At 36.1% G+C, this 25,055-nt stretch overlaps 1 protein-coding gene across 2 annotated transcripts in view; it reads right to left on the reverse strand.

The window, feature by feature from the left end:
* Positions 1–25,055, reverse strand: part of GSTCD (glutathione S-transferase C-terminal domain containing) — a 66,110-nt gene that overhangs the window by 3,767 nt on the left and 37,288 nt on the right. For both annotated transcript variants that reach the window (XM_049815315.1, XM_049815317.1), the window contains 6 exons: positions 12,065–12,180; positions 11,799–11,843; positions 11,280–11,408; positions 6,873–7,006; positions 5,058–5,088; positions 869–938 (listed from right to left, as the gene is read on the reverse strand). In XM_049815315.1, coding sequence (XP_049671272.1) covers positions 869–938; positions 5,058–5,088; positions 6,873–7,006; positions 11,280–11,408; positions 11,799–11,843; positions 12,065–12,180 — 525 coding nt within the window. The remainder of the gene's footprint in view (positions 1–868; positions 939–5,057; positions 5,089–6,872; positions 7,007–11,279; positions 11,409–11,798; positions 11,844–12,064; positions 12,181–25,055) is intronic.

Genomic DNA, 25,055 nt, shown 5'->3' on the forward strand with positions numbered 1-25,055 from the left:
ACACCTGACCAAGAAACTAAAATCTCAGGAATCGACTTACTTCGGCTCTTAATTGCACGGAAACAACCTAACAGAAGGCAGCTGCTCTTACTCAGAATGGCAATAAAGTACAAACCTGAAACAGAACTGATTACCGAATGGTAAAAATTGAGTCATGCACTGCTGTAGCTGTAACATGTTTCCCCACAATGGGAAGGCTGGTACCCCAGGTAAGGGGTTAGCCAAACCGTGTTCATGGCAAAGTCTTCAGATTTTAAATATTCATTATTTAAAACAAACAAACAAATCAAAAAAAGCAACAACACAAAATCTTCCTGTTTTTTTCTAAAATTATTATCATGACCCTAATAATGAGGTGGCCCAAATAGATCTGTATGCTCTTAAGCCTGCCTATACCAAAGCTAGCCCAACCTCTGCAATTTAGCCTTATTGTTTCCAGCTGGCATTAGATGCTTGCCCTTCTAAGAGAGTTATCACCAGCAATTACAAGCAGGACAGAGGGTGCACACTAAAAATCACTACTATGAATAACCTGTGCTTTTATATAAGATGAACTGGCAATAGCAGGACTTCAGTGAACTTTACAAAGACCTCATTCTTTTCAGAGAATGGTGGGAGAAAAAAAAAAGTGAAGCAACAAAAATCAGTAAAATGCAAATCTCATATTGGCAATTCTGAAAAAAGAAAAGGGTTTCCATACCATAGTTCAGAACAGCAAGAGGCAAAATGTGAAGAAACTCAAATTTTTCAAGTGTTATATGAAGACAGCAACTTAATGCCCTGTTCATAAATGTACTACTTCTTCCCTTATATATCAAGGTAAAATCATTACTGAGATAGTTTACACAACAGCTGCAGAAATTCATACCAATTAGCCTGCGTTCAGGTGGAAGCTGCACAGCTGTCTGATCGGCAAATCTGCAAAGGATCATGTGCTCCTAGAAACACAAAAAAGTAAAGAAATTTGGTCCAGTAGCATTTCCATCTTCCAAATAAAGTAAGAAAAATCTGATTAAATGTTTAGAAGTATCAAAACCACTATCATGTGGAAGACTATATTTCTAGAAAAATTATCTGTGTGCAAATCCTAATTTTGATACTGCTTTGGCTTGTAAATATGTGTGTGAATCAAGTATTTGTAACCATGACGACATTGCTACTCATGACTCTTTGTTTCTTGCCAAATTTTCTCTTAATTCTCTGCAGCAGTTGAATTGGATGCAATGTATACAAGATAGCATTCTTTAAAGACATACTGTAGACTAATTTTGCCTTCAGTTACTGATGAGCAACACAGCCTTCTTTTAGCACAGTCATCATGTGGCAGCATCTCTGCATCAATAAGCAGCCAGGACAAAATTCTTAAATAGGTGATTAGAACTACCGCACATTTCTCCCAAGCAGTGATTTTGAATCCCAGAAGCATCACCTTGTGGGTGAAACTTCCCCCACCCTGCCAAATCCATTCAAGATCAACCCAAAAGATCCTGAAGGCAAAACTGATCCTGAAGGCAAAAGATACCTGGCTGTGAATAGGAAAGCTTCCTAATCAAAATGAGCACAATCCACTTTCAAACTATCCCTATTCCACTTAAAAGTTTTTGCAGAGGCTTCTACAACCGCTGCTGTTGACTTCTTCCTGTCCTGTCACCCAGGGGTATGGTGCAGTGGAGGGTTAGCCCCACCACCTTACTCCCTGATTAGATCGCTACAGAAGCAGGCAGAATCCCATCCTCATTTGCCTTCAAAAAACACCACCTATGCTAGCATAACGGTTTCTCAAAAACAAGACAAGCCAAGGAAGACAAGTTAGCCAGATGGTGAGAGAAAAAGCCTTGAAGGTGTAGCAATGAAATTAATGCTCTGATGACAGCTGTGCTCTTTGGAACAGCTGCAATATGAAGTACAGGACAGAGTAAATCAGAACCATTTAAAAACTGTACAACATTCCCCAAGTCTCCTATAATGTCATGGGGAGAACACAGAAATGGACAACAACAAAAAGTGCTCTGCTAAGCAAAGCTTCCAGAGCTATAGTTCTGAAAAAAGGACATGTGTCTTGCAACAAAAAGAAAACTTTTTTTTTATTTATTTATTCTTGCCTGATATAAAATGATGATTTTAAAGATTTGATTCCTGTAACAGATAGAGAGAGCAACTTCACCTGAGGATCCTTCAGCTTCCTTCAGTATCCTGAAGTAAGGACACTTACTCCTGCTTTTTATTAGGGGGACATAAACATCCAAAAGTCTTCATTTCACAAAAAACCTGAATGAAATCCCATCTATATTAAATCAAGATGGTAACTGCCTCCACAGTACACTCCATCCAATTCATAAATTTAATAGAACCTGATCACAAAAAAGTTTGCCCACATATTATAAATCAAAATATCGCTACTTGATACTCAAATATTACTCATTTAAATAAATTTACAGCATCTTGAGGTAGGGATATTTGTTCCCTAGTACAGCTCATTCACATGAATGTTTTCAGCTCACAGCTCCATATGAGAACAAGTTATAACATGTTTAGGACTTAAACATGTTATGCCCAGTCAGTTCAGATCAAATATGGCTATTTTTGTAGTACTAAAGAGCTGAAAATGTTAAACCCAGGTATGACTACTGGAGAATGGAGGAGAAGGAGAGCCACAGGCAATGCGGCTGCTGTTAGGAGAGAAGAAGCAGTGATAGGCAGCCTGGGGAGAAAAAGAGGGATTCAGAGGAAAGGAAGAAGATCCAAGTTAGCACAGAACCCCTCACCAGCCTTCAGGCACCCAACATTACCTGCCTCTGCAACATCAGATTCTCAGCTCACCCGACTTGCCACTTAACCTGAAAATCTGGACTGACTCTAACGCCTTGGCTTCCTACAGAGATGATCCAAAAAGTTAAACTAGAGACTAAGTCATGACTGCATTGTTTCCCCATGACACAGTCATTAAATTGTCACATTCCCTGTTGGTAGAAATAAGAAGGAAAGCATTTCTAAAATAATGAAGATAAGAATTATAAACTGCCCAAACTCTGTGCATCATAAACAGTTAACTTGCTTACTAGAACAACCATGCCTTCAATTCCTATTAAGTTTTCAAAGCTGTATGTGCAAAGTTATTCAGTTTTACTTTCCAGTTCTCCGATGGGGAGACAAATAGTCCCAAAATGTATCATAGTAAAAATCAACAGCTATCATAACCTTATTCTTTGCAGCTATAAACTAATGAATTACAGCGTAATGCTCTCATCAAAAAAGTTTTGGAACTGCCAGACTTCTGGATATCTTTTTAGATCTCACCAAAATGAAAGATAAGAGAAATGAATTTGAAATGGGAATTGGAGGGGGGTGACACAGCCAATGTCTGGCTAACACATGGCAGCTTTGGCTACCAGCCAATAACCTGTAACAATTTATTAATATGAAATATAAAAATGCATATAGCTAGCTGTATAACAAAAGTTATTTATAACTAGGATTATTTGAGGCACCAACCAGCCTAGACCATTTGTATAGACGCTTACATTATTAAGAGCAGCAATAATTTTTAACATTGTCCTTGGTCCCTGTGCCCTGTGCTGGAATTCCTATAGTGTTGACAAACCCTGTGATTTAAACATCCATGGATTAACAGATTAAGAAAAAAATTCACTGAGCTTTAATGAGATTATACATACTACCCTAATCTAGGCATCCTTGACTTTATTGTTGTCACCATCTCACTCTCTACTGTCAACAGGTCTACTTTTAATACCAAGTTAGTAAATAAACTTCTTCTGAACTGAAACCTGAGTTCCTCATGATTAGGTGTTAGAAACATACAAATGTGTTGAAAAGAATGTTAATCAAGGCGGGGGGGGGGAGGCAGGTCCAAATCCACTGTGCCACTTTTATCATCCCAATCTAAGGGCATTTATTTCCATGTAAATTAGTAAAGTGTACATAAAGTGTCATGAAGATAAGATTAGCGTATTACCAGATAACTGAACTTCCCTACATAAAATGGCTGGAAATTATATGAAGTTTTTAAATGCCCTCTTACTTGAGGATTAAAAAAGATAATCTCAATTTTCCTGCTACATATAGCGTCTCTGCTATGCTCAATGTCCCAAAACCCATCTGGATATTAGAAATAACATCTCTCTCACATTTCTGTTACAAAGGTTTATTCTGCATCTCCAAAATTCATTTCTATATTGTAAACACCAAGAGCCTTGTCTGGGATTTGACATGTAAACTTAGTAATAGCCTTGCTTCTCTCAAATGGAAACATTCTTTCCATGCCACATTAAGTGCATCTAACCTTCAAACTTCTGGTTACTCATCACTAACTAGTTCCAACGCACTAGACAAAGCTTAACAGATCAGTACCAGTTGTCTGCTGCCCATCTCTCTGCTCCTGTTCTTTTTCACTCCCCTGTTATCTGTTATCTTCATTCTGTCGGATCTGCATGCCTCATTGATTCTTTCTTCCACTTTTCTCTGAGACTATCTCCACACAGACTCTGGCTCCCCAGGGTCAAACCACATTTGAATATTTATGAAATAATTTTGAACAATGTTTTTAAAACAACACTGTATAAAATTCTTGCTGATGAGTATAAGCTCTTCCTACTCACTATGTCCAATCTTCAAGACATAAATCAGGGGGTGAAATCTAATGTTTATCAAAAAATATATCTATAAAAGCAATAATTTTACCTAAAATATTATCAGGCATTTCAACAGTATAAAGAGTTGTATTTAAGACCTAAATAAATTGGTATCCTGTAATTGTTAACTGATATATGTTGAAGTATCTTAGGAATGGCTCGCTTATACATTATGATAAAAAAAAGTTCTTTTGTGGAGAAACTATTTAATTTTATTAAAGAAAAAAAGCCTTAAAAAAGGAATGGTGGAGAGAAAGCTACACAATGACATCTGTGCTACTAATGAAAATTTCGCATAACACATGCTCCTCCTTGCAATTAAAAGATAACCACTTTATTTCATTTGAGAACATGACCCAGTGAAATGCAGGAAACTGCACATAACCCTTCCCCAAACCTTTTACATACCTTGTAGGACAAAACTTCTTTGAACTGATGACTGGAAAAAAAAAAAAAAGACCAATTCAATTAACATCTAAAAAAGCAGAGGTGGAAAATAGAGCAATCATTACATACTTGAACACTTTTTAAACAAAATAGCAATATCTGTACCCTACAAGAAGGCATTCAAAAAAACCAGAAACCATTACAGTTCCAGGTCACTAGAAAAGGAAAAACTTATTTGGTGGTGTCTTTTTTTTTTCTATTGTATTATTCATAAAAGTTCTCTCTTTAAATCATTATAAATACGAACAAAGATTTACTGGTGTTTCCACATTGTCACATAAATACTTCATATTACATGTACACAACCTCTAGACATGCATATTTTGTTTGTATCGCAAAAGTGCCTTTACAATGGAATTGAGTACAGAACACAGTCAATATGGGGATATGAACAGGCTATCATGTTTTATTATCATATGAAATAAGGCAAAAAGAAAAAGCAAACTCTAAAATGTAGCTTGAGCTAGGGCTGATAATTTTCTACATAGGCTTATGATGTAATATTCAAAATTTTAGCAAACACAAAACCATAATTTACATTCTTGCAACATCTACAGCAACAAAAGTTTTCTAACTTATTGAGCATTTCCAGACTTCATGATCTAAAACCACAACTGCTCAAAAGTTAAACAGTATCCAGGCAATTTTAAAACAAGTCAACAGAGAAATGCTATATGCCTGCTAACTTTAGAAGGCTTAAAATTTTATTGCCTCTTCCTTAAGAATACTTATTTGTTTTACTGTGTCACAAGAGAAAACAAAAAGGGACTCACATAAAGAGATGGAAGAATAAGACTGACTAAGAAAACACTGTTAAATGCAAAGTTTTTCAAACTGACAAATTCTGAATATTTACTCCCCATGCACTTCTGTGACAGCAAACTTCAATATTATAGGAAAATATGAAAAAATATTTAACATGGATGCGTAAGAATACTTCTTCGAATTCTTTCGATTCCTTTTAAGGCAGCATATTTCAATTTCTTATTTTAGCAAATATATACCTAAGACAATGTTGTAAATCCTAGTAGAATTAAAGCTGATTCATCTTGGACATCCAAAATGCAAAGCTCAGCTTTACGAAAAAAAACCCTCAACCCTCTTCCCCCATCTACTTCTGCCTCAGAAAGCTGTTAGCCTCTTATCTTCTGCCACTTTATGCTTGCCTTTTACATTTTATATCACAGGCATTAAAATTCTTAAGCCTAAGATATATAAGTATCTCCAACATGGCAGATCTGAAGACGACAAAATAACGACACAGTCCATTGAAAAAGTATTAAAAATATGAACTGAAATACAGGAGAGCTTGTCTACTTGGGAATAAATCAGAAGAGTTTCACACGCAGTAAACTGTGGTATAAAGCAGATCCATTTCTTTAAGCTGATTGCCTACATCTTTCTCCAATATTAAAATGTCAATTCCCCTTCTTACAGTAATTTTCATGAGTTTTCTATTAACTTTGTGATTTCAAGGTAAAAGGTCTGGGTATTACATAGATTCCCACATACGGTATCTACTGTGTTGATGGTATAAAGTCTTCTGAGCTACGAAAAGATAAATCCAGACAAAAAATAACCCAGGAATTACCAATCTGTCTCCCTTTCAGGACAGGTTTGCAAAGAGAAACAGGAGGAAACAGTTGCATTGTATCTGTGAACCAATTTAGCCTAGACACTTGCAATGATCTTCAATTGATTAATTCTATACGTTTAGTATTTTCTTCCTTCATTTAAGTTCATGTTTTAAAGCTTGTCTTGTTAGCTTTAGTTTACCTTTGAGGATATTTAAACTTCACTGTGTTTTGAATGAAGCCATAACAACAAGGCGAGATGACAAAGGCTGCCCGTGCTTTGATGCAGTGGTCGATCACCATGTCTGTTGCCACACCACATGCGTGTAGAGCCACCTAGAGTGTTAAAAACAAAAAACAAACAAGCAAATTCTTTACAGCAATAGTCTAAATACAATCCTGTTGCAGTATTTTTTTGGTTGGCCAAGTTACTTCATATGAGGAAGTTTTTGCAATGAAAGCTCTTATGCCAAAGGCCTGGTCCTTAATTCCTCAGTTTTTCATTCCTCTCCTTCATATCTATGCTGAGGAAAATTTATGGCCTATTCCATTAACAAGGGTACTATCAACACTGAACAAGGGTCACTCACCAAAAGCAGTCAAAAGGTAGGTGCACTGCATTGTGATATCAAATAAATTCAGAACAAAGATCCAGAAAGTTATTAAAAGAAAAACTACTGTGGTGATTAGACGAAAGTTTTTGTCAAGCAAAAAGGACTTCAAAATACAAAGAACTATTTCAAAACTGGATTTCAACTTACCAGTAAGAAAAGTAACAGATATACCTGAAGGTCACATTTAAAGGACAACATTTACACATAGATTTTGATCATTTGATTGTAAGGTATTGAGTAAAAACATTAGAAAACAAAAATTGGTGGGGAGGGGAAGCACCAAATACAACTTCCCCTCCTTTTCTTTTTTTTTTTTCTCCTTATTCTTTTCTTTCTTTTTCTTAGCGATGGGCTCTCAAACTAAAACTAGAATGCCATTCAATCACCACAGCTACCTGCAAGCATTGATGTGTGTTTGGGCAACACACAGGTTGCACAGAAATTCTTCATGCTCTCCTACAGAAAAGCAAGTCATTGCTGTACTCAATATATTGCAAGGAAAGGCAAGCAGCTCTCTCCTATCAATACCTGTGATACCAAGCGGGCCAGGTGAATGGAGGCATTACTTTCTCTGCCTTCTTCCACGTAATCGGTAGCTCAAAGAGCAAGCCTGGTACATACACATTGCTCTATGTTTTCATTAAACTAAGCACATTTTGAGGCACATTTTTAATTTTGTGCAGTGGTGTGGATTTGTAAAACTGCATTGTTTTCTTTGCTTTTTGTTCACTGTAAATTTAGGAAAAAGGTTTAAAACTGCAAAGCTCAGATTTCAGGGTTCAAAGTTGTTTTTCAGGGTACAGCAACTGAAAGATAAAAACTTTGCTCTCAGATATAGATTAAAACAAAGACTTTTTTGTTTGCAGACTGCTTGATGTAAGCTCAGCTGAGCAGACCATTAATCATCAACTGAACTCTAACTGCATACAGATGGTAACAAATATTCTTGTCTCAAGCAGAACATTAAAAAATTAGTAAGAAAATAATTTTAAAATTAAAGTTTTCTGCTTGTATGAATTTAACAACAAAAATAAAACTAGTTTAACATCAGAAATAGATTTTTAATATCACAGCTATTAGATTATCATGGAATATAATTATAGTTACTTCCTCATCTATCCAAGCAGAAAACAAAGACATCTGCTTTGTTTGCACGTTTGGAAAAAAGACCTTAAAACAGCAGCAGATAAAACCAGTAGCTTTGCTGAGCCTGTAGGAACTTTTACACCAACTGATTTCTTCTTTCAGTTTCTCAGAATCAATTTAGTTAAGCAAAAAAATCACAAATAAAATTCAAGACAAAGCTTTCTCGGGATATTCTATACATTAAACTATCTGAAAAAAAAATAAGAAGTGAGGACTAATGCAGACAATGTATTTGGTTCACAAATCCATATATCTGTAGACACAGCAAACCCAAGTGACCCCTGAAGAGAGCAACAGAGCTAACGCAGTGTGAGACCACTGCCCTGTATTACTCCTCTGGCACCACAACTCCCCAGAACAGGCTCAGGTTCATGAAACCTCAGGCTCACTTTAATGATCTTAAAAAGAAAAGAACTCAACACACTCAAAAATACACTCCTCCCCAAACAAACCTTAAACTTCTCAACTTGTTCTCATAAATTAGCTGAGATACTGGGAGTACTATAGAAGTATTAAAAACAACTAAGATCTCAAAGACTCCTCTGGGTGTTGGCATGTAAATGAATACTGCAAACAAATATTTGGAAGCTCTCACTTTTAGACTGAAATCCTTTATTGTGGTTGGTGGTTGTACTACAACATGTAGTAGTACAATGTACCAGTACGTCTGGCACTCAAACAGGTTGTTTCAGAACCTTTATCTTCATTACCCTAACAATCCACAAGGGCAGAAATTTTATGTGGAGCAAAAGGGAAGTGGTTGACAATTTTTTTTTAACCTGCTTTTGAACTCCTGGCAGGTAACAGATAAGAAAATAGCTTAAGTAATGCAGATTTGATGTCAAGGTAAATAAAATGCATATAAACACGTTTCAAACTAATACCAAAAGCAGAGAGATGACAACTTCTGTCATCCATTTTTCTATACCTCTTTAAGTTTCAAGTACTATAACCAGTGAATTTCTTATCATGTCCACTCTCACATTTACACTGTACAGTCTTATTGAAAATGGTGAAGTCTTGCAATGAGTGACAAGCTTTACAAGCCTCAGATGATGGGTTTAGAAATGATGCATTGCCACACTTTGTTCATAACTATGTATTATGGTATTATATTGTCTTTTTTGTATCAGACCAGTGTTTATGACATCTAAACTTTGCATCATTTACCTTCAAACACACCAAACACTTGTGCTACTGGTCAGTAAACCAGCCAGCTCCCATCTTAAATGTAGCTGCGTAGGAAAGTTAATCCTGAGTTAATGAGCTAATCCAGAAGAGTGACTCATGGTATGATACAAACTAATTCTGAAGCTGAGATTGATTGAAAGGGAAAGCTCCAGGTTTGTCTGTTGAATAGTCTATAGAATCAAGTCAAAGAAACTGAAATGACAGGCCGGGAAATGAAGAATTTCCAAGTGAATTTTTCTGACACATACTTCAATATTTTCCTTGTCACAAAACTTAAGAGAGAATGTAACACTTTTTCATTAAATAAAAACTCCATGGAGAAATTTAACTTAGTATTAATGTTAAAAATAGACCCCCAAAAATGAAGACAGGAATTCCAATGATCACAAAATTGGAGACTCATTTTACCAAAAAACTATTACACATTTCACACACAGAATTCAGTAAATTATTCATGAGATCCTGATTTTTTGAAGTAGATCTCTAGTTCATCCACTGCGATTTATATGACAATGTAGCACAGAAAATAAAGCTAGACAATTGGAAATTTACACTTGGAAGAACTGGGCTAAAATTATTTATTCTCTCCTCTTTCTCCTGTACTATATTTCTTTTCCTTTATTAAATAAACCAACCAAATAGTTAAAAAGCACTGTTCATGTACCATAAACCTTCAGCATTAAGTGTCCTCAGCTACAGCCAAAACAGGCCTTTGGATGGATGATTTAAAGAACAGTCAGACTTGTGCTGAAAGCTTGGGGCTTTCTGCAAAAGTTCATATTCTATTAACAGAAGATAAAACTGGAAGACGGGAATCTTGACAGAGTTACAAAGGACTATTTATTCCTTACTCTTCACTAGGGCTGCAGAATTCTGGAGAGGACATTCATCTCATTTACTTCTAGGGTCTAACACAGAAGCTTTGAATCAGTATTCAAATCAACTAGTTTGCTCCTGCAGAACTCAGACTCCTGCTGTGATCTGCTCATTTACAGTTAACTGGAAGTCAGAATATCACCTGTTGACTGCAGTAGGAGTGCTCAGTGCAAGTCCTACAAAACTGAGATATCATTCTGCCTTTATAAATATAGCTCAAGTATACGTTACACATTGAATTACACTTATGTATCATAAACATAACATTCTCTCTGTCATGATAGTTCCTTCTCAGTTTTGCTTCGTGTAGTCTTGAGTTGTTTGCTTGATCTTAAAATGCTTTTACTGTCACCTAACTACACTTCTGATCTCACTTTACTGTACTCAGGCTTAATTTGAGCAACAGTATGCTTCTCTTCCCACCTCCAAAACCTTCTTCGGAGTATATCCATTACTGAATCACTGATTTTAAAATGCCATGACTAAACCAAGAATCTACCCCACTTTTTCTTCAACATGGTCAGGCAGCATTCGTATATTTGTATTTGATTGGAGCAGACATTTCTTTCTTCACTCATGCAATACAAAAGCGAAGCCGATTTGCAACAAATAAATCCAAAACTAACTTAATACAGATCAATATAACACAGGTGCTTCTCATAGCATCAAAAATACCTGTCTGTAAGGACATACAGAATTTTCTTCTCTCAGGTATTTTAGTTGTTTTAAGAATAATTAACCAGTCACTGAAGTTTTGATGCAGAAAAGGTATAATCACTTACCCCAATGTTAAAAGTCCCATTAAAATAGTCCAAATTTGCTTGAATGAACCAAACGTTGTTTAAACCTAGTTCATCACTTCTGTCTTTAGCACGGATCAGAGACAATTCCTTATTTTCTATGAGTACCACCTAGATTTCATACATAGGAGAAAGTAAGGCAAAATAATACTGAGAAATCAAAGTACAAATTACCAACAAGTACAAAACTTTGTAGTTTAGTTGAGAAAACCTCTAAATTACTTGTGGCAGAGCTTGAGATCTCCACAATTATTAACAGGAAACCCAACAACAATGGAAGACATTTAATACTTGCCAATATCAATCAGCTTGCAAATATTTTATATCTTCCTATAACTTCTGTTTTCTCAGAAAAGCACCACACACATTTGGGATTATGCTAAAAATCCCCATGTTTCAAATCTAAATCTTCATATTTATTCTCCTTACATGCACATCTTTTTAAGATGATTACCAGAGACCAAAACCTCATATTGTCTGTACTTTTTATTTAGAATTTACCTGACATGATGGCATCATGTGAGCAAGAACAATTCCAACATGGCCCTGTGAAAACAAAAACAAACAACAAAACCTGAGTGACTCTTCAGTGTCCCCTGTTGTTGACCCATTACATGATAAGCATCCCCTAACCAGTGACAGAACCTTTGAAAGCAGCTAAAATTTCAGTATTTGTATTTTTGCTTTGCTTTGTGGCAGCAATCACCTAGAACTGCAAAGATGAAAGCTGAAAGAAATTGCATCATGTAAACAAAAATATACATTACCCCTCCACTGCAAAAATCCACAATCACATCTCCAGGCTTAGCAAGCTTTGTCACTGCTGCTACCAAATTATTCAACTGCTGCTGCTTCCTCAGAGCCCGGTCTCTAGACATCTTTCCTGGGGATGAAAGAGAAAATGCCTAAGTAGTGATCAGCAGTTCTCAACATAGATAATTTTAAATAGGTAACAGCAAAGCACTGCAAATGAAATTTATGGAACACTGGCTGGAACACTTGGGCATCCAAATCCACTTTGAGCTAAATTCACAAATATTTGGTAGAGCTTCCTCTATACCTTTAGCATATTTAAAAATTTACTTTCCAGTTGTTGCTGTTAGTGTATCCTTAGGAACAGACTCGTATAAACTTTATAAAAAGTAATCAAATTGGTGTAAACTCTAGCCTGATTATACTCCAAACCTGTGAATCATGCCCAGAAACAGAGCTCAAACCCATCCACAGTAAGGTTGCCAAAATAAATCCCTATTTACTATACCTATACACTATCCTTAAGCATCTTGTTTTTAAAAGTCGTACTTTTTCTCCCGTTAATTTTCACTTTTCATAACAAGCAGCCCTGTTTGTTTAAATGACTCTGTGTGCAAGGAGGTACTTCTCAAAGTGACTACTCCTGCATAGCAAAGTCTGGATTTCCATCACATCTGTAACACAACCAGAAGCAGAAATACTATTAATTTCTTTCAAATGTGCTGGGTAAAGTCCAACATACAGTTGCTTCAGATATAATGAATTTGTTTAGTCAGCACTTACATATTTGTAAAGATGCATTTTGTCTCAGTGGGGTTAACAGAGTGCTGACAGACCTATTTAATACTCTTTTTGTTTGTTCAGAAAGCAGTTTGACATAGATATTGACAGTAAAAATATTCATGAGCTCATATTTACAGCAAGAAAAAAGGTACTGAAACAAGTGTCTTGAATGAGTTTTCATGAAGGAGGTTTAGGTGTGCTAAACAATCCAAATGTTCTCTGAAATACGAACATATTTCCTACTTGGAGCACCACATTATATTTGAGTATGGGCACTCTTCAGTTTTGTATTAAATTCATTAACTTTGTCTATTAAAAATACATCTTTTCCCAGTACTGAGGAGTAGTTTAGAACAAACCCCACAAATCAGTGAAGCTTCCTGGTTACTACAAAAGCAGTTCAAATCTCATAACCATAAATTGCATTTATTATCCAGTTTATTGTTTAATCTCTATCCTGAGAATGTATTCTTTTGTATTATATTTTATTGTAAATAACATTTCACTTTATAAATAATCCATCAAATTCAACAAACTCATCAGATAAAATCATCACTACATTGCTCTGGGTAGAACAAGAAAAATATCACTTTTCAAGATATTACATTCTATACTGTCAGGGCAAAGAAAAGAGAAAAACTCGCAACAGAAGGCAGAGGAAATAGGGCAGAGTTCATTCTGCACAGTTAATTGCAGAGACAGTCATTTAAAAAAGAGTAATGATGTTTTAAAAAATATTCCTAGGTGACTGCACTGCATGGCAACCATAAAATCTGTACTACTTCTTAATGGAAATTAAGAGATTGAACACAATCTTTTCATTTCTTATCAACTTTGTAAGCATAAAACAGTACATTTTATAAAAAATAAAACCACTGTTACATTTCAAACATTTTTTACACTTTGTGAAAGTTACCATAAAGAAGAGTCCCAGAAAATTAAGCTTTCAAATAACAAAAATGTATACAGGGACTGTGGATATGAAACCTTTACCACATTATTTAAAATGATACATACATTTTAAGGAATCACCTCTTTCACATGAGTAGATCCTTGGAAAAACCTTTTATGAAAGACTATTCTGGAAACCCTAATTTCTTGTATGCCAAGTATCTATGTGAACTGTTCCATAGCTTGCCTCTAATTTTCATGTTTCCATGTGATAAACTAATGTTCAAATATTCTCAACACCTACACTTCTAACTGTAGCCAATGGAAGATGCAGGCATTCCAGCATGTGCAAAATCAAGTGCTGGCATGGTGTCTGAGCTAGAAATTCAGTTTGTGAGGTCAAACCTATAATTTGTTAGATTGACAGTTATTGTGATGTTAATAGCTAGAAAATCCAACACCTAAAAACAACACAAGTAGGTTCTCTGTGTACATGTGTATGTATGCATATACCCACACACACAATCACAATGGATTCTTTGAGTTTTAAAAAGCAGCTGTTGTCCTGCACATAGCTTTAATGTAACTGAAGCTACCTTAACAATATATGAAAAGAACCAAGAAATGTAATTTATATTTGTCTGCTATATCTCACACACCTGAAATACAGCCGTGGGAAGGGGGACACAATTAACAGGGACTTGATAATACAGGCTACTACTTGGGTTTGTTTTCAAGAGATCTCAATCAAAAGATCTTATGGTTTTTGTTTCAAGTATTTCAATTCTACCTGATAAAGTACTTAATAATTATAATTGTTGCTCTAAAACAAATAGAAATGACCAGATACCTTCCCGTTTTATGGAGGCAGCAAGAAACGGAGTTATATTTGAATTCTTTCATCTGATAAGCAAAGGAGCAGCCAAGCAAGTCCAGACTTCTCAAGAGATATAGCTTCCTTAGAAGCCCACTAGAAGCTGTCAACGCACAGTATCTACATCTGACTCAGTCGACCTCCTGAGTATTAAATTAATAAGAAATACTTAACAAAAATATTAGCCTATAGCCTTTAAAAACTCTCTAAAAATTAACTCTTCGTGGTCACCCACAAACAAGGTTTCATCCTCCCTTACTGTGCAGACAATAAGTAGCATACATTCCCTTGAAAGATGGAGAAAACTAAGCTTGAATCAATAGGTCTTTTGTCTGCTCTACCTCCGTATTTTGATCTCGGTAGCTAGAATTACAGAAACACAGCAAGCCGTGACATTGCCTGTAGAGAATATTAGTTAGCACGGCTAACTAAGTCCTTCATTGCAGCAAACAGGCAATAAATTCACCTAAAACTTCGGCATTGAAAAATACTGCAGCTTGCTTCACATTTCTCAAGCCCTGTGATGGTAAACAATGCTAACTGTTGTCTTCAAGAACAGTAAAAAAGTAACTTGAAATTTAGCCCTACAAGGCAAAACCTTGAAGAACGTGACCTTTTCCTACAATACACTGAAAGGCCCCCATAAAATGGTTTGTTCCCTTCATAAGAACACAACTGACAGATTGCCATACATTCCCAGAAAGATTAATTTTCATTTTCAATTAACGGTCACAACAAAAATATTTTATTTGGCTTCACAAATCCAACATTACTGTTAATTCAGCCCTTGTCAAGCAGAGCTTTAAAGTTTCTATGGCACTTAGAGGTCTTGCATTTTGGCACAAAGAAATACAACTTTTCAAAGGCCTTTATTTTTATATTACCTTTTGTCAGTGTTCATGTTCATATAATCCTTCAGTCCTCAAACAATACTTCCATATTTCTCAAGTTAAACTTGAAAAGTCATTAAAGTTTCCTTAAATAAGTAAAACCCAGATATCATATCTAAGACTATTCAACTTTGAAGTCATAACACAGTACAACTGAACACACAGCTACCAAAACATACATGTAACACATAATACATGGATTCTCCTATTCCATATAGCAAAATTGTATATGTCTATTGTTTTAGAACAAATATCTTTTTATTAGGTTTTCCATAAGCCTCAGCTAACTAATTCAAATTATAATGTGGGTCTAATTTTCAGAGAAATTCAGGTAGAGTATATTTATTGCTATATTGACTAAGGAGATTTAATTTTAGTACAGCAAAAAGTATCACTAACTATAAAGCAAAAATGACAGTTTTATTATTTTATACTAAGCTGAACAAGGTTTTCTGAAACCAGTGCTTTTTTTTTTTCCTGGTAGTTCCTTATGATAATTCATCTTATTGTAATTATTTCTTAATACTCAGCTCATATGTCCTTTACCTTGATGATGTTATTTCCTGCTACACTCTTTTTGGTACCTGTTGGCAGGTGAGGAGGTTGTTTGCTTCTTTGTTTTGGGGGTACTTATTGTGGTTTTGCATTATAGGTGGATTTTTTGTTTGGGTTTGTTTTTTTTTTAACATATAGTATTTGTAAGATTAATACAGCTGTACAGTGGTTCCCACGCAACTACTAGAAAAAGCAGAATTCAAACAGGTGAAGGATGCCAGCTCAGCTGACATTTATTTACAAAGAAATAGTCTTACTAGTCAGAAATAATAACACCTTCTTCTAAAGAACTCTATCTTGCAATAAATACAATTAAAAAGGACAATAACTTTGCTGTGGTCCAGTGGTCAACTGGGTTACTTGAATAATACTCTTCTTCAACTTCAGCTGCTTTAATTCAATCTGTGTGGGCCAGTGCTGAAAGCTGAAGATCTGACCCCCCCTTTTGCAGGCTGGGGCCACCTTCCCCCTTCCACTGCACTGACCTGTCTCCCTTCCCCTCCCTCCCCAGAAGGGAACTGTTAGCTTTCAGCCACATCTGTTTCCTACTCTTATTCCATGACCACACCAGAGAAGAGAAGAGAAGTAGCAGGAGCTGGGCCAGCCAGTCTCAGCCTCATCCACAAGTATGCCATGGTAAAGACCTAGATGAATTGCAGCCTGAAATACATACTACATGAAAAGGCATGTGAGAGGCAAGTGCATCTCAGTCCTCCTCTACCTCTCATCCCCCTTTTATAACGATGGAGGGAGGCAACTTTGATCAGGCAAATAGGATGATTATCTTTTTTGAGCAGTATTTGAATTCAATACAGCAAATAGTGTGTTAGTGGTTGTGACACTTGGGTATAACTCAAAGTGGGGGACCCAGAAAAGAATGTTGAGAGAGAAGTCTGACCACATCCCGTATTAGGACTTGAATATCTCCTAACTGATATAAATCTGCCCATTTAAAAGCAAAAAGTTACATTCTTCGGAGTATGGTTTCAGCTTCGGGAATAAAGCAGGCTCTTACTCCAAAGTAGCTGTAAAACAATTAACACCACAAAATGTCCCTAACTGATTCCTCATGGCAGTCTAGATTGTAGAACAACACTGACCTTGGCCCTCCTCTTGTCAGGCTGGGTATAAATTGTTGTCCTTATGTCCAGCTCCCTTATTGTTGCATAGTTTTGTGAAATAATTCAGCCTAGCTGTTTCCAGTGATGCTGGACTAAAAGGTGTCTGTCACTGGAAGTCTGTCTCTTATTTACAAAGAATATACTCCTTTACTAAGTGCTTTAAGACTAAGGGTCAGACTTTGAGCTCTGGCATGAATGCAGCATTCAAAGTCTGGCCTCTAACACACAAGTAGTTTTGAAAAAGGATTTTGTGTATTTGTTTTTATTGCTTTACACTGACATACAGGACAAGGTAATTCATTTGCAGTAATCTTGCTTCTTCATCTTGAGAATTCTTTCTTTCCTTTGCTAAGAAAAATATAAAAGGGACACCTAAATGTGAAAAATAAATTTGAGTCCATCCAAAAAAGGAAGTCTTATCCAGACCAATGCTAAAACAAATCATTTGACATGTTAAAATGAAATTTTACAACCTTATGAAGATATGAAATAGACTAAGAAGCAAGGCTGAAAATAAGAAATGCAAAACCTGCTGAATTTGGTTATAAAAGTATTTCTTATAATGTGGGATACTGAATCTGCTGGAATTGAGAATGACAAAGAAAACATCAGTCAAATTATAAAACAAAAAGGTTTCACTATTTTTACATTTTCTGCTGCATCAGTTCCCTTTAAAATCTAAGACAATTAATTTGCACAAAGGGTAAATTTTCCAAATCACTCTCATTGAAAAGTAAATGGAAACATTTAACCTGGAACAGCTTCACAGAATTTTAAAGTAGGTATTTAGCATTTTCATTATATTGAGGAGATGATTCTGGGTTGTCCTACCTGCAGCAATGTATGAAGACTAAGAATCTAATTTACATTTTGGAAGGCCCGGGAACAGAATCATCTGAAACAAAAACCCCTACTTTGAAGCATCACAAAGTATCAAATAGTTCTGCAGCCAAAGCTCTATGCTGGAAATTATGTTTTCTTGTAGAGAAAACTACAGCAAACCTCAATTTTTTTTCTGTTTCATTCTTTTGATCTTGTTGCCTTTCCAAGGCCTTCTTCCTAAGGTATACCCCCAATAGGCACCTTGCAGGTGGGGAAAGTATATGTTTTTTGGCTCTGCAAACAATCTCAGAGAGTTGTAATGTGATATAAAGACACAGGGGCCAGAGATCTCCAAAGACCACTGGGAGAACTAAATGCTCAAGCCTTTTCAAGAGATTTATCTACTAGATGCAGCAGAAAGATGCAGCTACACAAGATGATGGCAACCGTACTGGCTCTTTGAGAGGTAACAGCCCTGGTAGCACGGTGTTAAACTCAAATTCCTTTGTCTCTACTACTACTTCGTCTACTATTTCTTTGTGTTAATCCCAAATTCCTTTGTTTCTGCCTCTACCTTGTCTACTATTCCTCTGTCTCTACTACCACTTTTAGGGATCCTCAGCTTGCTTCTCTGTAAGGTGCTATACTATGAAGTAGGACTCACTCACTGCTTATTCGGGCATGACCTGGTGCCATACTCCACATTTACATGGTATACGCACACTTCAGCTTCCTCCTTGGCTTTCCCTAGGCACTGTGACACTGTCCCAGAAAGCAAACCAGCATTTTAGAACAGAAGTATTGTTTTGTACTTAAAAAGACTGCTTGTAATAATTCTCCTAGACTTTCTTATGCATATGGCCATGACTGAAGCCCTCAAAGTGTAAATCACTTCCTCTATTTAACCAGGTATAAATTCCTATGCAAAAATTTGACTAGAAGGTAAGCTTTGCTACTTGTATCACAGAAAGAGACAACATTAACCATCCTTTTCCCTAATTCTGGATAAAATATTAAAAGAATCCTAAGGTACAAAAGGGAGCTTGCAGGTGAGCTGAAAAACTGCCCACTGAACAAGTGGCCAAAGAAAATATAAGAAAAGCAGAATACCATCTATGGTGAGCAATCACCTGCTTCCTAACTCTTACATAGATGACTCAAAACAATCTTTCACTATTTTTTAGTTCTCAGAGAAATAGGAGCCCGTTCTATTACATTTAAATTGTTGTGTTTGGTTACAGAGGCTAAAACATTTGTTCAGTCAGATACAAGATCAGATAGCTTGGGGTTATTATTGACTCCTTTGCTCTTCCTTTACTTTTGGAAATTGCTATTCTGATCTTTCTTACCAAACATTGGATATGAAAATATATATATGTATATATATCACACATATACGTACATATAAATACACACATATATGTGGAAGTATTATATTTTAAGCAAAACAAATGTAGATATTCAACATTAGTTAGTATTTCTAGTACATTAGAAATATGCCAGTGTCTCATTTCTCTGCAGCTTGGAATTCCTGCATTGGCTTAACTAGATTTCCTCTTAAAACAATTTTCCTGCTGATTTCATTTCAAAAGTAACTGAACAACAAAAAAATCTGGCTCTGACTGTATAAATGTTTCCTTACTTCTGCATCACAATTTTAATGTATTAATCCTATCATGAAAGATCCTACTTTATCAAAGACATAAACAAAGCAGAGCAAATGAGTAATAAAAACCAGCAACATAAAAGGAAGGACTGTGCTTTCATTACTGTTCTCCACACCTTACCTCCTTCCATTTTTATGCTCGCTTTCCATTCACTCTTGGAGAATGGAAGTATAAGCTAAAAATTCAGGGGAAAGACTGTTTTATAGATCGGTTTGCAATGCAGAAAACCTCATTTTCCTCTATTTTTACTATTAACATTTTATAAAATAACTTGGTTTATAATATGCCTGTTTGAAGCAGACAGAAAGATATTGTGCTGCCTAGAGTGCATTTTTATGAATAGAAGTAATCAGCAGCCACATTTATCCAAACAGTTCACAGTCCAGAGGAAGGAGGTTTTTTGGTTTTGTTGTTTGGTTGGGGTTTTTTTCACCCTGAGTGGATGTTTATCAAAACATATACTAGAACTATGAGGTTTGGAAACACCCCACATACTTTTACTTGTTGGTAAAAGGGCAAGTAATTGCTTATGTTGTAAAAGAGGTAACAGGTATATATGCCAATTCTACAGCTTCATGTATTTCTAAAAGCAGCAATCCCTATTAAATGAATAAAATTGCTATTAAGTTGTCTTGGCATAGAGTCTATTTACCTTTTCCTACCAGATCACTGGATATTTTTATTGTTACTTTGTGTCTTAACTTTTCCAGTTCATCACCACAATAATTAGATTTTCAGGAAAGTTGTGTTGTTTTGTGTTATTTTGTTTTTTCACTAAACTCTAAGGAGGATGGGACTAACAAATGGGTTGACAAAAGCCAACATTTGTTGCCCAGAGCCTCATTACAGCTAAGAATACATAGCTGCTCTGCACTTTGCAGTTAAGAATGCATCAGTCTTCATTCTGCAAAGACCAGACTTTGAACATTTGAATGTTCCTGGCAAGTCTAAGAGACCTAACAGCATTCAGGAAGTTACTAATGTGCACACATGTAAAATAACAGCTTTAGCATTCCTTGGGGGGGACGGGACCAAAACTCAAACACCACAAATAAAGCATATAAACTATCCTTATGGAGAATGTATAGCATGCACTTTCAGTCAACAGATAAGGCCAGAAAAGAGAACCTCAGAGTACACATTTCTTACTATATAAAAGCTTTTATGATCAAATGTGGTGGTATTTAGCTACAGTCAAGGGAGTAGGAGAAGAGAACACTACAATGCATGGTTTAAAATATATAGATGTAAGGCAATAATAAAAAGGACAGGAAAGACAACAGAACTCCACAGGAATATTTTATTGGGGTTTTTTTAGATAGGAATCCTTCCTGATCTTACTATCCAATCTGCTCTTTATTAAGGCAAGCTTTGCAAAATAGCTTTATCACTTCAGGCATAAAAAAAACCCTTCAACTCACATACACTAACTTGGTTAGTCTAAAAAGGTCAGACAGCTATGAAAACTGACCTTTGACAACCTAAACAGGAATTTGGCCTGCTTCCTTTTTTGTATTAGAGGATTTTAAGCAACAAAAGAGTAAGTCACCTTTAAAAAACATAAAGATCAACAGATGCCAGTAAAAAGAAATTAAAATTAATGCTGGGCTCCCTCTGAAAGTAACTACGTTCCACTTACCAAAATTTTGGGTTTTTTCTCCAATTGCTTATCTTCAAAACTTATCTTCTGAATATTCAACAAAAAGCAATCCAGACACAAACAGCTAACATCATTTTTACACATCTAATCTAATATTTACATTATTTTTAAACTTTTTTTGTGCTAGACTATGAAGCCTTTATATGTACTCAAATTAATGACGGTTATCCACACTAGTATGTACTTGTCAGCGCCATGCTCTTCTAAGTTTTTCACATTGTAACATTGCCAACAGCAATCTTTAGAAAAATCATGTATCAGCACCTTTACCAAAACACTAGATTTGTTCCAGAATTTGGAGCTACTACACATTTAAGCTAACTGACAATGTCTGTTCATCCTTCTCATTCTGAAGCCTTTGAGATTCATGTTTTCAAGCTATTTTTCCAGAAACCCAAAGATTAGGGAATTATTCTGTTTAAAATGACAGCAGGCAATATTATACAATCATAGGATTTCAAGGAAGATATCAAACACTGTGTCATGACAGAACTGTGAGGAAAAAATGACACTGCATTTACCCTTCTTCCACTTCTTTTTCTTACATTTATTCAGATACTGCCTCTCCTGCACTCCTCTCTCTTTTTTTCCTTCACCTTTCTCCCTTACCTTCACTTCTTTACAGTCAAGATGCCATAAAGAGAAGTCGATGTGTTCAGAATTCAGGAGCAACTGCAGGACCTCATAATTGACCCTACTGGACTACATGACCACCTGAGGTCTCTTCCAACCTGAATTATCTTACGATTCTATGAATGGATATGTTACAGGTAGTAAGAGTGCTAAACATCTTGCTCCAAAAGCAGATGTCTGAGCAAACGCAGTACAGCAGACAGATTTGCAACAGCTTTACAGTAGTGGTGTTCCTTTAAATTCACATCTCCTGTCCTCACCTTACCTCCCCTGTTGCTGTTACCTAAGCAGTCAGCCCATTTGCCTTTATCTTACGCTCTTTACGTGCCCACACCCATCTATCACTTATAGCAAAATGTTTGAGTAAGATCAATACCAACCTTAAAAAGTGAAAAACGATAAAACTTTTGGGGAAGATTAAAGGAAAGAGAAAAGCAACCTCTGCTGTGCTAGATGCGGAAAAAGGTCTCTAATCCCAAAAGGAGTGCTGTTTTACCTAAGCCCAACATTATACCAAATCTCAGCAACATCCAGGTTTGTGAGGTAGGGGCTGCTCACCTTCTGCAAAATTTCTTCAGATGAAGATATCGCTGCCTGACAACAAAACAGAATCAAATGGTGTCTTTACCTCTCACAAACCTAATATACTGACTGACAGCTACTGTCTTGCTGAGAAAGGGGAACAGCTAATTCCTGCTGGACTCGCTGCTCACCGGGGACTAAGAGCTGTTGTCTCTTGCAGAAACAGGAGAGCTCCTTCCCCAGCAGGAACCAGAGAGGGGCCCCTGCTGAGGTCAGAACAAGGGCTAGAAGCCCCTGCCCTTCACACTCGCAGCTGTTCAGCAGGATCTTGCCTCCAGGGGACCAGCTCTCTGCAGTTTAGAGGCAGCCTATTCACAGTGCGTGCAGGAACATAGCAGATTTCCCTTGCTGCGCTGCTTATGCTGAATATCTGTAACTCATTGTTAAGAAAAAGGTAAGAGCTAAATGCCTCTCTACAGTAAGGAGTACTGAATCACAAGTAGTTGAAGGGAAGACCAAAGAAGCCGCTTGATACATATCATCTCATTAATTCCCACCACAGCCTCTAAATAGGAAAAAAAATAATTAAATATTAGGTATATGAATAATTTGGATGATTCCTGTCTCCGATTTGCTTATGAGTAAGAGTGAGAGTGCCTGAACTAATAATTCAGAAACAGAAAAAGCTGGCTTAGAAGACAGACATGATTCGTTTGGCCGTGATGTGTCAAGCAATTGAACAGCTGGTTGCTGGACAAACAGCAGTACTTTCAGCTTAACTTTACATAGCATGTCTGTTTACTGTACAAAGATTAATGGCTGGAGGAATCCCTCCAAAACACTTACCCTGATGAAAAGGAATTTCATCCTTGAAATTTCATCCTGCATTTCAGTCATTACAAAAATTAAATCCCACACTGCAAAAGGTTTGATGACTGATTCATAATTCATTGACATTTTAATACGCAAATAAACACATCATTTCACAATGGCTGGATACGACTTCCAAACAAAGGCATTCTAGTTGCACATGGAAAGGCCAAGGTTACAGATTTGTACCTCATCTGATCTACACTACAATTATCACAGCACTTATAGCTTGATCCTGTATAAATCTGGAGTTTATGAAAATTTTAGTCAATTCAATCAATTTTACTCTATTAAATGAGTGTCTCTAGTATTCATGTGGTTTATGTTAGTTAAAAGGGCTGAAAAAACATTCAAGAGTTCATAGGAAATAGAGGAATTGCACGACTCCATCATAAGGTTTTAATTCAGTAATAGTAACTGCTTGACCACTTAACTGTTTGTTGGGTTTTTTTCTAATTAATTTTCTTAGCAAAGTTGGGGGCAGGGGGAAATCAAAATGAACTGCAGTTTAGACAATAAACACAGTAATTCCTTTGAATACCTAGCTAACTAGGATGTTTTCTATACAGTTTTGAAGTGAGTCACCCGCTTTGGATAGGTGCTCTTTTGATCTCTGATGTTGAAGGTCAGCATCTGCCTCTGCCAGGTTACCAGTCTAACACTGTAAATGCTGATGATCAGCATTAAAGTTTGCATAACCTCCAGAATTGCATTCTATAATAAATAAACTTTTTTTATAAGAAGTGCGTATGACAGATTTTTTAAAAAATGTCTTTTAATTAGCATTTCTCTTTCCATAGTCTTTTACCTCCAGTGCTTTCTTATACTACGAACACAAAATGAGTAAGCCACAACTGGCTGAGATGGCAGTCCTTTAGCCATAATTAAATTCCTGTTACTGAATGCTAGCTGTGGAATTTTGCAGGTAGCATACCACAGCCAAGTACAGTTACCAAGTAGTCCTTTGATACGTTCATGGTGCTCTGGGTAGCCAGTTTGGGTCAGAACCAACATGTATCTCAGCATTCTCAGCTTTGAGGAGCTCTGTAAGTATGTAGAACCAGACCACTTGCTAAGCAACTCTGGCATTTACTATTAGGAAAAAAAACAAGCTTTGTAAGTATTCATAAAGATAGTCCATTGGTACCCCTGCCACCTTCAGAGCTGGAATAGATAAAGTTATTTATCCACACTAATAGAATCAGGGCATTTTGCAGAATGTTCCTGTTCAAACTACTCCTTTTCATAGTTGTCATCCAAACCACCCATTAAAATCCTTCCAAATTAGGTAAAACACAAATTGATTATAATCAGCACAAGCTAATTATAAATGCAGTGGAAGACAAACCAATGAAATTAACAGAATACATATCTATTTTTTTCGTTTAAATAAATAAAAACAATGGTGCAATCACCTGGATCATACTTTCATAGCAATAGTCGTCCATTCTGAACAAATGCTACTTTACTGCACACTTTATGACAGAAAGATCGTGAAGTTAACCAACCTTGCCATAAACACAAATTTTTCATGATGGGTCAGAAACATGCAATATGCAGACAATAATGTTTTACATCAAGTTTATAAAAAGAAAATGTAATAAAATTTCAACATGTTTTAATGTGTCTCTGAAGAACTACATATAAGGGGAAATGTCTCTCAAAAAAACACAGAAGTGTTGGCTATGCTATACAGCACTTATGCACAAAGAAATAT

The sequence above is a fragment of the Accipiter gentilis genome, chromosome 12 (genome assembly GCF_929443795.1).
Source record: "Accipiter gentilis chromosome 12, bAccGen1.1, whole genome shotgun sequence".
Classification (NCBI taxonomy): domain Eukaryota; kingdom Metazoa; phylum Chordata; class Aves; order Accipitriformes; family Accipitridae; genus Astur; species Astur gentilis.